General features: G+C 35.9%; 1 protein-coding gene across 2 annotated transcripts in view; it reads right to left on the bottom strand.

The window, feature by feature from the left end:
• The window catches only part of GALNT18 (polypeptide N-acetylgalactosaminyltransferase 18), a 351,837-nt gene that overhangs the window by 71,881 nt on the left and 263,085 nt on the right, over positions 1–16,871 (bottom strand). Inside the window, exons 4-6 of one of the 2 annotated variants that reach the window (XM_081945638.1) lie at positions 14,856–15,039; positions 9,333–9,530; positions 3,723–3,837 (exon numbers count right to left, since the gene is read on the bottom strand). In XM_081945638.1, coding sequence (XP_081801764.1) covers positions 3,723–3,837; positions 9,333–9,530; positions 14,856–15,039 — 497 coding nt within the window. The remainder of the gene's footprint in view (positions 1–3,722; positions 3,838–9,332; positions 9,531–14,855; positions 15,040–16,871) is intronic. The other variant, XM_081945639.1, reaches the window with a different exon arrangement.

The raw sequence follows: 16,871 nt of genomic DNA, 5'->3' as shown, positions 1-16,871 counted from the left end.
GATCACCATCTTTAAAGCGCTCCATGGCACGGGACCTAGTTATTTGCGGGATTGTATCCTGCCCCATACATCCCTGCGACCAATTCGCTCTCACAGAGAGGGACTCCTCCAGGTGCCGTCCACTAAGCAATGCCAGAGGGCGGCACCGAGGGGAAGGGCCTTCTCTGTGATGGGCCCAGCCCTCTGGAATGATCTCCCCCCCCGACATTAGGACAACTACCGATCTCCGCTCCTTCCGCACGAAACTCAAGACCCACCTGTTCCAACTAGCTGGCCTGGCTTAAATTACAACTACATTTTCTAATCCCCCCTGGACAATGTTAAATTTAAACTAACTGATTTTTTGGGTATTTTAATTGTTTTAAAGTTTATTGTGTTGTTTTTTAACTTATGATTATTTATTTATGAATTGTACAATGTTTTGATTACCTCCTCCTTGTTATTTATTTGTATATTGAGTTGTACGCCGCCCCGAGTCCCTTGGTGGAGAGGGTGCGGCCTATAAATTGAATAAATAAATAAATAAATAAATAAATAAATAAATAAATAAATAAATAAATAAACAAACAAACAAGATTGGTAAAAGACATTAATTAAGACTTCTATCAATCATATTCTGTTAATACGGAGAAGGAAATCCCTCAAAGGAAGATTAGAATACCCTCTGACCTGGCTTTTCAGAAGGAAAAAAAATATTCTTCTATCCAGATAAGAACATTACCAAACATTTTTGTCCCCAAGAAACTATGCAGAAATTTTACAGCTGGCTGAAGAATTCTGGGAGTTGAAATCCATAGGTTGTAAAGGAGCCATACTGTAGTTGTCCACCCCTGCTCTAGAGGATTAATGTATGGAAAACATATAGAACTATATGTTGCTTTCACATTGATGATAGTGCTCCTCATGCTTTCAGATAACTCTGTGAAATGATTGCAAGCAAATGATTAATGACAAAGGATGCAATGCAGACTATTATGTTAGATATAAGACTATGGGATACAGCATGGGTGTCAAACTCGCCGCATCACATTGCCATCACATGACATATTGCGATGTGTTTTACCTTCCCGGAGCTGGAGTGGGCCTGGCCCGTGGGCCGCCAGTTTAACACTCCTGGGTTATAGCATAAGTAACTAAGCACAAGCTTCTGACCAACCAAGAATGATAGGATATATCAGAAGCAGAGGTGAGTTGTAGTGGAATTGTGGCCTGGCAAATGATGCGCGCAGCAAACTGATACCGACAGCTATAGGAATCCACCCCTGATCAGAAGCCTATTTCTCTTAAACTCATCCCAGTCAGCCATGCCTTGAAATGCACTGTGGTTTTTAAGACAATTACTATAAATTAAGATAATAAAATCCAGTGGTGAAGATGTGCAATGTGTGCAATTAATTTTTTATATAATGCTACCTCCCGTTTACTAAAATGGTTGAAAAAAAATCTTGCCATTAAATACTTTGGGGAGAGTGTTAGATGGAATCCCAAAACATTAGTCATAACAATAACAATGAATCTGGGGACAGACATACTATTTAGAAGACTTTATGAAGCAAACAGCCAAGTAGGCAGCCATCTGGAATTTGTAGCCACTGTTAAAATAACAAGGTGCTAACAAGATAAGTGAAAGTGTTGTCCACAAGAATGGAAAGCAGCTGCTTGGAGATTAACAGGGAAAAGAGTTATGGTAGAAGTGCTGGGGACCAATTTCTTCTTCAGAAATATCTGAAGGGGAATAATATAAAAGGCCCCTTGTACTAAAGAACCTCTATTTTTTTTAAAAGGTGTTGATTTACTTTACCTTGCATTCTATAGACTATTCAAAAAATCCAAAAGAATAATCAAATATACCAGTTGCAGAGAAAATTAACCAATATTTTTTCCTGACCCAGTGTAAATGCATTATACCCAATGCAATGAGTGCCATGATTTTTAAATGTCTATAAAGAGGTTCTTTAGAATCCTTCAGAAGGCCAGATCCTGAAGATGAAACTCAAATACTTTGGCCACCTAATGAGAAGGAAGGACTCACTGGAGAAGAGCCTGATGCTGGGAAAGATTGAGGGCAAAAGAAGAAAGGGATGACAGAGAATGAGGCGGGAGTCACCAAAGCAGTAGGCTTAAATGGACTCCAGAGGATAGTAGAGGACAGGAAGGCCTGGAGGAACGTTGTCCATGGGTTTGCGATGGGTTGGACACAACTTTGCAACTAACAACAACAAAGATATTCTATAACCCGCACATCACTTCAGATGAATCTTTGTTGCCTCTGGTTAATCATAAAAGTCAATAAATCAATGCATGTTTCCACATAAGTACTCTCTATCTTTAGTTCAAAGCTACCCCATTGAGGGAATAAGTTTTTGATCTAAAAAACATGGTTCCATTTTTTTAAAAAATGCAATCATTTGGAGAAAAAAAAACTCTACTATCTTCCTAAGAATACTTCTACTCACTATAAAAAAAAACCCCGCTGGCCTGCTAAAAAGTCAACAAGATTATATTTTGTGAGGAAAATGTTGAGATACCAAAATCATATAGACTGTGGCTAATCTATATGTCTTATCTGTGGAATAGAAATTGTATCATTATGAAGAATAACCTTCAGCTCAGCCAAACAAGGAATGGCATATTACCCAACTCATCATTGGTCCGATTCTAAAATAGTTCCACTATCTTAAACGAACAAGAATATTGGGGAAATATTTTTTTCCCTCCGCAACAATAAATATTTATAGATTCACCACTTTTTAAAATGTGTAAGTAATTCTACACTTTGATTTTGCAGTAATTCTATTTTCAAGGCTAAGTGATATTCATACCCATGTATCCAGCTCATCTGCTCAATGGTCCTTTGAATACAACATACTTCTAAATAAAATGGCTACAAAGAAAACAATTACCCATTAAGAGTTTTCCTGTCTGAACAAGGAAATATGAGATGTTCAAAATTTACCTTTGCCGATAAATATGGTATTATAAATATGTTGATGACTTCAAGTAATTTACATAGATCAAAAGAACTGGAGGTTTACAGTTTTCAGTGGAAAATTCCCAACCGATACAGGTGCATATTCTCCTAAACACAATTATGTTATTTGTTTATTTAACATATTTCTATAGCTCCCCATCTTATACCAAACTTTGGCACACCCAATCAAGAATTAAAATAAAATCAACAATAAAAGAAAATGTAAACCGCTATAAAACTGATACCATAAAAATTAAAAAATATAAAACTGGTGCCAAGTTCAGCTTTTGAAGTGTAGTCACTTCATATTAGAGGACAATGCAATGATCCAGAATTAGTAGAGACTAAAATGGCAATGTGTATAGTTAAAATCTTATCAACGTGGATCGGAATATTCAAGGACATAATCCAAAACGTAATCAGATATCTTTTGAAAATATATCTTATATGACAGCAACAGTTTTTGCTAATGTTTAAATAAGTTTGGTGATACAGTTTTTGACTTATTTCATGAAAGGAGCCAAATATGCAAAGAGTTCAACTCAGGAAAATATCATTTACATTCAGTAATATTGCATTCTTCAGCTTTCCAATACATAAACAATGTTATTGCCAACATTAAAATTGGAGGTTAATTTTATAAAAAAAAAATCACTGTTTTTTTAAATAAAAACTTTTTGTTTTTATTGTTTGTGATGCTTACATATATCAAATAAATCAAAAGAATTTGTTTATTTTAATGATTTCTTACTCTGATCCCAAGTTCCACATTTTCACCTCCGTAGATCTCCATGCCTTCATCTAGCAGACCAATTTCTTGGAAATACTCCCTGTCTACTATGAAACATCCGATCAGTGCTGGACTCCTGAAAAAATAATGAAAACATACAAATTGATTTTGGATGTATATCATTTAAGGCAAACCCACAATTCATGAACTCAGAGCAGTTCATTGTCTGATCTTCAGCTATAAGATAAATTAACATGAACTCCATAAAAAAAACTTTGCTTTTTGACATGTACAAAGATGTTCTTTTCTGGGCTAGTTAAAAATCATTATTCATTTTAATACTATTAAGATGTTCCACATTGTGGTATTTATTTATTAATTTCATCCATTTATGTGCTGTAGCCTCTCATCTGTCTATTAGGACTTAAGCACAGAAACATAAATAATGACAAAACTCCTAAATAATTCCACTGTTTGGCCTCTATTTCTCAAATCCTCAAAGCACACGAAAAGAAGATTGGAGTCCTATACAATTAAAGGAAAATCCACTGGGGAAACTGCATTAAGATCTCCATCCCAATCCTTTTTCAACAATAGTTAGATAGTTTTATTGTGTCCTTGTCAAGATTCCGATTGTAATTTTCCTTTGGAAGTCTCATTTTTTCTTCAAAGATTCCTAGGTGCACACCAATTTAACTCCAGTTTTCCCAATAGTTCCAAAGTAACAGAATCAATAGCTCTCCAGAATTTTTGCCTTAATTGTGAATGTCATGCAAATTCTTTATTAAGATGACATGAACGGGAATGTGACTGCATTGGAAGCAGCAACCAAATTTATAGCCATGATTTATATTTGTGTCTCTCTGTGTGTGCTATGTTCAAATGTTAAATAAAAGAATGGATAAGAGAAGGGAAGAGCTATTAGGCAACCACAATCTTGCTCTCTTCTGTCCAAAATTTTAGTCTACCTCCTTTCTATTTTGAGTTTCCATTCTCCTTATGTTTAAATAATCAGGAAAGCAATACAAAAGCAGCATTATGCATATATTATTTCCTATTTGGCTTTCACATGACTGAGAATGAAAATAGATTATAGATTAGCACCTATGTGCTAACATATACACACTGTTAAACGTACAAAAACTTCAGTGTGGGAGTCTTTCCTATATATGTGATAGATCAGTGTGGCACTTCAGATTCAAAAAATATTTTGGAGCACATGAGACACTTATTTTGCAACTCCTTAAAATAACTGTGCCCTTTGCAGCTGTTGTGATGTTACACAACATCATCTACTTTTGAATCTGATGTGTACACTGCTCTATCAATATACATATACATATACGTATACGTATACGTATACACATACACATACACATACACATACACATACACATACACATACACATACACACACACACACACACACACACACACACATATATATATATATATATATATATATATATATATATATATACACACATACACACACACACACATACACACACATTTGTGTTGTATTTGTGCTGATATATATATATTCGTAGATTTTCATGGGTGTAGGTATGCTGGTCTTGTTGTATTCGGGTCTTTTCCCGTGTAAGATTGAGATTATCTTGGCAATGTTTCAGCGAGGTCTCGCCATCTTCAGGCTGTGTTTTGGGCTTAAAGTGTGATCGGAGCTGCCGTCTTTCTATAAGTCTTGGTGGGGGTGTGTGGAGTGCTGGCTTTGTTTCAGTAAGTGGAATGATTGGTTGTGTGGTTGTATCATGATTGATAGATTGGTGCTGATTGGTGCTGGCTGTGTGTCCGTTGTTGTTTTGTGTTGTAATGGCCTGAGTGATGGCTGGGGCTCATTTGTTGACTAGGGCTGGTTTCCAGATGTCTGGTAGGCGGGAGGTATCGTCACGTTTATTCTCCTGTTCGTTTGTCCTATGTATGTTGCAGGGCAGATTTTGCATGGTATTTCGTAGACTCTTTGGTTTTCTAGCTGGATTTTGTCTTTGGGGTTTCTTAAGATGTTGCCTATTTTTGGGTCAATGTTGAAGGCTATCTTGATATTACGTTTGTGGAGAATTTTGCTGATTTTATCTGTGGGGCCTTTGATGTATATGAAAAACACCCACACACTTTTCATATTCTTTCTTTCTTTCATACATCTCCATTCAGTCTTTCACATACCATACACACATCTGCATATATCCACAGGTAAACATAGATAATGACATAGTAAAACTAGTAACACTTGGTAACACATATTGGATTCCAGTACTATCAAAATATAAGACAGATGTACGTATTCAACACAGCAAGAGCCCAACTGGTGTTTCCACTGCTTATGGCCCTCAATAACTCATTTCATTGTGCTTCTACCCTCTTGCAGCCATTTCAATTACTGTCATGCCATGCCCAAACATATCTTCAGTAAAGACCAGACAATTTGGCAACCAGCCTGATAAAGTCATCAAAAGTGGGAGTCTGTGCCCCATATTATTTATATAGTAAGGAAGGAAAGAGTGTTAATTCATTTTTCAAAAAATCCTAATGCATACTTTGACATGCAGAGACAAAGACAGAAATGTCACTATTATCATTATGTGAGTAGAAGAGGAGCATGGGGGACAACTGGATTCTAATTAAAGGAGTTTAAGGGTTGTTAGAGAAGAGAAGAAACAATTTAGCATTCATTATGACAATGATGATCAAGCTGTAATAAGGTGAGGCATCTGTTCTTGGCATGCTTATAAGATTTCCAAAATCACAAGTCCTAAAATTTCCCTTTTCTCCTTATGCAGATCATACTTTCTGTGATGATAGCAAAACTATAGGAGGCTGGAATGAAGAAAACACCAGTAAATCACTAATGTTACCCTTCAGTCTGTAATGAACCCTGTTCTGATTTCTTTTACTGTACAATAGAAGTATCTTCAAGAATACTCTGAAGAGATCCTAATGCCAAAGCATCCATATTTTTATTCTATTTATTCCATCAATGTGTCCTTCCCTTTATTTACAAATAATTAAATTACTCTACTAATGTAATTTAATTTTGATAGGAAAAAGTAAACAGCATTAAACAATTCCTGCTGTTTAAGACGAACATGTCTATCACCTTCTAGTCTCCATTCCATGTGACAATATTAAATCAAGTTAGTGGTTGTTCCACATATACTTGAAATTGAAATGTAAGCAGCTACCATTTCTAATTTAGCATGGCTGCAATGTGAAACTAGTTTTACATTTGGCCAGCACACTGAACTATTAGTCACTAATCATAGTTAGATAACTATTATGGTTTAGCTGACCATGACATGAAAATTATCCCAATTTGTCATGACATAAATATGTTTTTACTAGAAGTGAAAATGTCTCAGTCGATAGTCACATGGCCTTAACTACCTTATGCCATAAGCTTCCAATCTTTCACATTTCATTTTTTCAGATCCTTGAATGAGTTTCTAGACTTTATGTAGTAAGGCCTCAGTCATCTATGTGATTGATCTCCATTTAACCTCCCTTGTGATCTATAAGTTAGCACCACAAATCAGAGGTGTCCACAGGATTGAAAGTTTTCTTCAAAATGATAAGGAGCTCTGTGCCATAAGCTCTGCCACTTTCATGCATGCAACATCATGATGCATATACAAAAGGTATGAAAGGTTATGACACACTATCATGATGGTACCTTTTTCATTCATACCTAACCCTCTGTGGACCTCTCTGTATGAAACCCAGAAGAGCCACAGGCACTGATACAAGTATAGAACAGCAATCTTATTTTTTATTGACTTTTAATATGATGGCAAATTTTGTCCTGCAGTATTTCACAGTTTTCTGCCACTGTGAAAGGTTTTGCTACTTTATTCCCAGGATGCTCGGAATTCATTTTGAGTTTCTCTCGGAAAATTTTTGGAGCTTACTTTACTGTTGGCAGGAGGCTAACACTGATGGTTTTTTGTTACATGTTTTCCTATCAGGCTGAAGCTTCCCTAGATGCTCAAACTTCCTAAAGTAAGAAAGTCCTTAAGAAGGTGATTCCTTATGATGCTTCCCTTGAGATTTAATGGAAATATAAGAAGCCAGACTGCTTGAAAAAAACAGATCGTTCACATGCACAGCTAAATTGGAACTAGAAAAAAAATCCATCCAAATTTCATAAAATACTCTTCTCCTTTGCAAACAAAATAAACACATTTTTTCATTAAATTTAAATTAAAAATGATCCCATATATAGTTTTTCTTCATGATACTGTCTATATAGGGATATATAGTACTACTATGCTGTAGAGTGGCTCCAGTTCACTCATTTAAATAGTGGAAGGAATCTGTTCCAGGTGTCTTCAAGTTAGAAACATATTTTTAGTTTTCTGCCATAATTATGAAACTAGCACTTCAATTGTGGACTCTTGGAATGCTTCAACTGCAGAGTTGACTTTCCTCCTTATAATCAGTGGCGGGTTTCAAAATTTTTTAGAACCTCTTCTGTAGGTGTGGCCTGCTTTGTGGGAGTGGCTTGCTGGCCATGTGACTGGTTGGGAGTGGCTTGCCAGCCATGTGACCGGGTGGGAGTGGCTTGCCAGCCATGTGACTGAGGGGGAGTGGCTTGGCAGTCATGTGACTGGGTGGGCGTGGCCAACTTGTAAAATGTGGTGAAACTCACTTAACAACGCTCTTGCTTAGCAACCAAAATGTTGACATTTGAAGCACGCAAGTCTTAAAGCTGTCAAGTTACAAGACCCTTGCATGCCTAACCTTTTAGAAAAAAAACCCCAGGGATGTTCAAACTTGACAGCTTTAAGACTTGTGGACTTCAACTCCCAGAATTCCTCCTCTCACTCTTCATCTTGATGATATGCGGACGGGGGGGGGGGAGAGCTGGAAACGGTTCTAAACAGCACTGTAGATTTGTGGAACCTCTTCTATAAAAGAGGTTAGAACTGGCAGGAACCCACCCCTGCTTATATTATAATGTTGTAAGTGGACAAAGGAATTATCAAGTTTGTAGAGTTAGTGATCAGCATATGGTTGATGACAAATTTACTCTTCTCTTAACATTTATGGTTTCCTAACACTTACAAAAACCCTAGAAATTGTTGCAGAAAACAACTTGATACTTCTTCCAGTCAATTTCCTGCTGATGTTATGATTGTAGTGGACAACTTATCAAATAATGTACATATCACTTACTACAAGATACGGTACAATTGCATAAGTGAAAACTTCAGTTTAGCATTGCAAAATCAGCTTTAGTGAGCTTGAGACAGACTGATTATTGTACAGAAATTATGAATCTATGGATCAGCAACCTTTCAAATACTCTATGCTATCACAATCTCATGTGATGGCCTAGGTGCTCTCTGCCTAAATCTATGGAGACCATAAATCTTATAAGCAGTACTGACTTCATAACATTTTAGCCTTTTTAACAATTTTAAATTATTTCAATTTCATGCTGGGTCTGTATGTCTATATGCATGACAATCATGTGGTGCTTATAGATGTTGCCTTACCCAACATGACAATACAGTATATAACTGTATTAGAGGACCAAAACTTGGTATTTTCATTGATTATTTTTGGCCTTTTAGTTCTGCTTTTCATGAAAATTTACTGACATATGCACATTACCTTATTGGAGCTGTAGTGTTTTCCAATTTCCACCATGATTTGGGTGGATTTAGATATCGACACCATAATTCCCAATCAAATCCTTGGGCAGATAGTGGGTATTCTTCTACTTCAAAGTTGTCGTATTTGATATTATCAAATGATGGAGATATAACTCGCCTTCTGTTTTCTTTTATCCTGGTGAGTACTGGCTCAGCCCTTAAGAAAAGGAAGATGATCAGTTTGTTCCAACAGTGGTAGTAGCAGATGATTCTTACCTTTGATCCATGCACCCTCCTCAAATGAGTAATTATTTACTAAATATATACTTCTATCCATTAAAGTCTTACATCAAAATAGAAACAAAGGTGGAGGAAAGGGAAGCTGTTAATTAAGATGTCTAAAAACAGATGGGAAGGACACAAATAATTAAAGTAACTGATAGATGCTAATGGACTCAACATTGCAACAGTAATCAGTGTTGGCCTTTCAAGTTCTAAACAGCAGAAACTTAATTACAAGCTGTTTCAAAGTTCCCATAGTAATAGAACACTAGATATGTAGCAAATGTCTCCCTTGACGTTATTTTAATACAAAATGCAGTATAATTGGAGCTATTAATGAGGAAGATAGACAATAGGTACTACATTTGGAAAGACTGAAGGCTTTGTTGTCTTCAAATAGTGCTTGATTTGGAAACCATGAGATATTTTGTTTACTAAAATCCTGCCTCTGGACTATTTCTAAAACTATAGCCTGAATGGAGAACTATGCAGGAAATATTTACTGAGGTAGCCAGAAGGAACGTCTAGAATGTTCATAGATGGAACGTAATGACTTAAGAATCGTATTTGTCTGGACCACTTATATTGAAAAAGAAAACATATTTTGCAAACTATCCCACCTCCATGGGAAAAGGGTATTCCGGATGAACTCAGATTAAGGGTCTGTTTTAATTAATTAGAGAAGGTCCAGAAGGAGGTTCAGCATGGGTGGACAAGGGGGACATGTGATGCCATTAAGTACAATAATGTCAGTATGCAAATGACAACTATTATGTAATCTGCATTTACCATGCTGCAACTGGCACAAATGACATAACTGGAGGATTTGCATAATTATGTCCTTATACTTGTAACATCAGCATAGTTTCTGTCAGAAGCCTTTGAGAATTATTCAAGCATATTTCCCAGCTTGGCGCCATTTCAGATATATTATTCAGAGGCTTCTGTTTTTTGTTGGTGGTTATTTCTAAAGATATGCAGCCTGGCACCACTGAGAGTTAAACTACGAAATATGTAAAGGAACACAGGAGAATATGTAAAGAAAAACAACTTTATCACCACCTGAGAATGGAGGAATAGAGTCAGAAGTTGTGTACCTATTATACTCATGTACTGACACCTGGAACCAGGAAGCCACAACTGGAGCAAATATAAAAGCAGACTAGAATAAACAGCTTGACTTTTGTGATACAGCTGTCTTCCTTGTAGGCAGGCTACAGCCCAGCCAGTCCAGCCTAGCTAATGGGGAAGTATGTATGTTGGGATGTGTGTGAGTGAATATTTACTTTGTTTTGCTTTTTAGGTAAAGGTAAGGGTTCCCCCTACACATACACTATATTGCCAAAAGTATTCGCTCACCCATCCACATAATCAGACTCAGTTGTGAGAGAATACTTTTGGCAATATAGTGTATGTGCTACTTGCTCCTGACTCTAGGGGCGGTGCTCATCTCCGTTTCAAAGTCAAAGAGCCAGCGTGTCTGATGATGTGTCCATGGTCATGTGGCCCGCATGACTAAATGCCGAAGGCACACAGAACACTGTTACCTTCCCACCAAAGGTGGTTCTTGTTTTTTCTACTTGCATTTTTATATGCTTTTGAACTGCTAGGTTGGCAAAAACTGGGACAAGTAACGGGAGCTCACTCTGTTATGCGGTGCTAGGGAATTGAACCACCAAACTGCTGACCTTTCTGATTGACAAGCATCTTAGCCACTGAGCCACCACGTCCCTTTGCTTTTTACAAACTGTGAATTAATAAAATGTTATTGTTGCTGACTTGCCTGAGTTACTCACAGCATAAGATCTAGTTACCTCTGTCTGGAGGAAGCAACTGGCCCTATCCCTGGCAAACAGCTGCAGTAGAAAGTGAGGGTCTCCTTCTTGGAGCTGAATTTCCTTGCCACCACAAATTTTGTATGGAGTGTAAATTGCCCTCAGTTCCTTTTCTAATAGCCCTATTTGATGGCCACAGATATTAGAAAATTGTACTCTCAGGAGTCTTTGCCAGTTTTGTTTAATGCACTCTTAATCTACTGCACTGTGTTTTTATCCATCTGATCCTAGGAGAGATCAAGGTATTTCTGGTTAAAAAGATGTGAAAAGAGGAACTTTCTATAACATATTAGTATACCACTAGTATTGTTAATATATAACGATGTACTAATAATACAAGCAGTGGCATGGATGTCAAAGACTCAAGAATCATTTAGAAATCTTGTACACCATAATAACAGCTATAGTCAAATAAATGATTAATAACGATAACAAAGCATTTATATGTTTCTATTCTATATATAACAGAATATAAAGATGTAATATTATTGGATGATTTCAGGATGATGTAATAAAATGTCATAATATAAATTTACTTCAAATTTAATATGCCTTATGTTGAAAGGATGTAATAATAGTTAGGCTTAATGGATGTTTAATAATTATAACAATTTGGATACATGTATATTAGATTGATGATACTAATAATGGGAAAAAACATGCAATTGGAAATTATTAGAGAATGTTATCAATGCTAAAATGATTGAATGACTTAGAATAGAAGGAAGCATAATAACAATGTATATAAAGATAACTTGATTGTCAATATATGAGGACTACAGAAAGGACACAGAAAGTCTTTGTAACCAATCGACACACTGTGTGTAATTGAAGAGGCTTTTATGTTATATGTGTTATGTGTTTGTGTTTGTCTGAAAATAAAAAAAAATATTTTTAAAAAAATCATTTAGAAATCTTTCAATAAAAAAAGTTTTTGTTTGAAATTTTGCTGAATAAATTATTATTTTTAATGGATGTTTTAATTTATGTTGTTCTATGTATAAGACCTTTGAAGTATAAACTCCCAAATATCTCCCCTGAGGTGATATTGACCCAATCTCTGCTAATCTTAGTGAAATCCCTTAAAACATGCTTATCTGGAAAGGTCTGGGGATCAAAGTGAATGGTGATCCTCTCAGATGGTTCCATTGTTTGGCATCTAATCCTGTCTCTTAGCTGAGGAATGTGGTAGCATAAAAAATGTAATTTAAAAAATGGTGTCTCATATTGGTGGGAGGAAAATTTCTCTTAAAGGGGCAACCATAACCCGTTATTATATTTACAGCCCAGGAAGACTACCTGCCAGTTTTAAAAGCTATAGTCAAGTGCTAAATAATCATAAAAATACATTTGGTAAAAAGAGCGTAAGATAATTTTTTGAAAGTACAGGTAAATTCTGGAGATTCTGACCATTTGCTATATTTGTAATGTAATATTTGTAGATGGCAGCCAGGAGATACAGAACTCTTTTTGCTATTAGATGTCTGGATTTTTGAAAGCCAGGTATGATAGCCTTACGTTTTACATGACCAGTCATACCAACTATCAAGTCTTCTAATTTAGGAATTATGGAATATGCTGCCATGATCACCTCCATAAAATTATCTATTATTGTTTAAGAAAACTATAATATGCACTCATCTAGGGTTTTTAATTTAAATTGCTCTTTACAGAAGGTTAAATAAGGATTGAAGCAGCAACACTGAATGACAGAAAAACAGGCCGTATTGCACAATGCAATAAACTTATTGAATTAACTCATCTCTTCTTTCTTAGCTTTTCTTTATGGGGAGAATGCTGATGAATGCATTAAGAATTAGGAGGTTAAACCATATTGTGTTCATATAATAGGACAATGCAGTTTCTTTGCATACTTCCACTGTATACATGGAGCTCCTCAACTGCCACCAAAGACTGCTCTTATCTATATATCGACATACAGCAGTGCCAGTCATTGAATGTTCATGCAAATATCCTACCTTTAAAATATTCCAAAAGCACGGGCCCAGCATATTCAGGGTTTTACTTTGCAACTCTATTAAATTCCAAAAGATACTTTGACTATATTGTCTTTAATCTGATAACCTAACAATGCTTACAAAGATCTATCCGATGCTCAATTAAATTATATGGAACCCAAGGAAGTTCTGTACAGATGAGGAAGCATACATAGTTTCCCATGCAAGATGAAAAAGGTTTCCTCTGAATAAGGCAGTTCAAATTGTGCAGAGAAGCAATTCAGAAAGTTCATGAACCCTCAGGTTAAAATACCTCTGGCCATTGTCTTTTCAACTCAACTGAAGTTCAATTTAATGCCTGTAGAACAAATGATCTTTTATAGTTCTCTCGGGCATTGGTTGGAAGTGAAAATGGAGAACATTAATAGAATAGCCCACACATAGTAATTCCCTGAGTCACTAGTGTACATTTGTCTGAATTTTATCAGTCAAATAAGCCTTAGAACAGATGCTTCAGCATTCTAAATGTTCCAAAACATTTTTCATCACTGCATTCTGATTGGTTCTATTTTATAGAATACTTAAAAGTAAAAGTGAGAATGCTTCAAGTGTTTTGGATTGCAATTCTTATAATGCCCCTTGGGGTGAAAATTCTCCTAACGCTATTTACCATGTTCTTGATAGGAATTCCAATCCGAAATATTGCAGGGAAAGTCTGAAGCATTGCATTTACCATCTAGCTAGGTGATGTTACAATTAATTTTTTAAAAGTCTGAACTTTTACATTAGCACTAGATTTGATCTACTGTAACTAGCTGCTCTGCTATTAGTGGAGATATACATATGTGACAGTGCTGCACTTTAAACATCTAGATATTTGCTTCTTAAACTAAGTTAATATTGGAAATTATACTCACATTCTTCACTTGCTTATGCTTTCTGATTTTTCTGTGGGTTTCTTACTTCAGCATATTTGTAGCTCTGATAATTGTGGCCTTGGATATAACTGTCCTTTAGATATGTCTGTATGTCTGTCTGTGTTTAGATGTGTAATCTTACTTCTGGCTATACTAAACCATGCAATTGGTAAAAATGTAGAAAGTTAAATGATGTCATAATATAATGTAATTTTGATTAAATCAAATGTCAATAAAACTATTCCATAAAGGCTGAAGCTTTTGTTGTTATTCTTCATGAATAAGTTTTCAACACCTCAACATTAGTGAGTCTTCAAATTTAGTTTTTACTTACATTAATACTCCACTGAAACTAATGGCCAATTGATGGTGGATCTTTAACACTGCATAACTGGCAATCAAAAGGATTTTTTCACTAATATTTAAGCCAATTTAGCCAGTCTCATTACCCCATACACAATTAGAAGATCTTTCTCGTGTTGCATCCTGCAGCACTCTTCCATTACAAGTTTACAAAAAATGACACAGATCTAGAAGCATCAAGACGTACCAGCCCACGTTGAATTCTACATGTGCATCAAAGAGTGCAACTACTGGAGCAGTAGCTGCCCTCCAGCCACTAACACGAGATCGAATCAGCCCCTCTTGCTTGCTGTGCCGGACCATCTTAATGAACCCCGGTTTCCGTGCATTCAATTCATCAACATATTCTTTTAGCTTCTCTTTCAGCTCTTCTGCATAAAGACAAAGAGGGTTAGCAACATCTGTCACGCTCCCAATATCTATACAAGCTTATCTAAAGAGGAAGATTAACAGTGTCAAAAGGGAGGGGGCACCTGGAGCAATTAAAGCCCTACCTCTTTTTACATGTGTGAGTTGTAAAATTATACATATCAAAATTAATCATCTTGCTGCACACAACAATTCAATACCTATTAACCTTCCGATAGACTACCCAGTGTCTATATTTGGAACTGGTTTTATGAAACATAAAGTATCAAAAAGAATAAGATCCTGAAAGTTGCTTGAATCCTCTATTTTCAATAAAATCCATTTTATTTGACGTATTAAATAAATGTGCTCACTTTTCACGTAGTGACTGTTGAAAGTTACGACAGATCTCTCCGGACTACTTATGACCTGGATTTGAAGTTTGAAGGTCACATGATCATATTTTAGGTGCTTGAAAGCAACCTACATTTACAGTTCTTTGCAGTGTCCAGTGGTCACATGACCATGATTACTACCTTTGTTTACTGGAAACTGGTGTTTATTTCCAATTTTCATCAAAAAAAAAAAAAAAAAAGGCCATTATGGACAATGGATTTGCTTAACCACTGCCACACATGCTTAACTGGTAACTGGTAATTCACTTAACAACTGCCTCCAAAAACGTATTAAAATTGGCCTGGCCATGTACTGGACCACTTTAAGACTGGATTAAGTCATAAATAGAGGACTATCTGTATTTTGCAACTATGGAAAAAGAGGTATATCTATAATGGTACCTATAATTATTATTTGGAAGCCCTTTCCCTTTCCCTTCCCTTCCCTTCCCTTCCCTTCCTTCTTTCCTTCCCTTCCCTTCCCTTCCCTTTCCTTTCTGGATTTCATTTCATTTCCCCTCACTTCACTTTTTTACTTTCTATTAGAATTTTAAATCTTTTCTTAAAACTTCTTTCTTAAAATTAAGTACATACTTTTAAAAAACCATGTATAAAATATGGGTTTAAGATATGAAAATTATGAAAAAAATCTGTTGGCATTAAGGAGCTGGCAACAGAAGAGTAATGGGTTGTAACCCTGTTGTGACAGTCTTAATCGCTCCTTAATTCTAATACATATTTTTCAAAGCCGCGCAGCTTCAGTAGAAAGGCAAGATATATAAAGTTATTAGTTTTGTTAACCTGGGCCATAAATGCTATTGATGCATGAGAAACAGAATATTCATTGAATCTTATACAGTAAAAATATTGGAAGCAAGGAGAAAAATCTGATAAATTATTGACCACTTGATTGAAACAGCAACAATAAAGTAATATTATTTTTAGCTCGGGGAAAAGTATATAGTGTCTCTCATCTTTCAAATGAATAATTCTTTTTATTTTTGTACTCAATTCTATAATATCAAATCAAAGGTTCCTGCATAGCAAATCCATATTTTTTAAATAATAGAATACCTCTAACAATTTAATGTGCAACATATCATCGGTTTTCCCCATGTCTAATTAAGCCACTACTGCCAGTTCTCATGTCTCCAACTATATATTTTAAACAGAGATCAACAGTTGTTGCCTTTTTTATACAGGCCTCAACCTACAAAAGTCCATTTAGTGCCTGTTCAAAGCAGAGGTAAAATTCAGCAGGTTCTGACAGGTTCTGGAGAACCAGTAGCGGAAATTTTAAGTAGTTTGGAGAACCGGCAAACACCACCTCTAACTGGCCCCAGAGTGGGGAGGGAATGGCAATTTTGCAGTATCCTTCCTCTGTCACGCCCACCAAGCCACGCCCACAAAACAGGTAGTAAAAAATTGAATTTCACTACTGGTCTAAAGTTAAAACGGCA

Source organism: Natrix helvetica (genome assembly GCF_964273705.1).
Source record: "Natrix helvetica genome assembly, chromosome: 1".
NCBI lineage: Eukaryota > Metazoa > Chordata > Lepidosauria > Squamata > Natricidae > Natrix > Natrix helvetica.
Note: the sequence above shows the minus strand (reverse complement) of the source record. Positions and strands in the feature narration are given on the sequence as shown.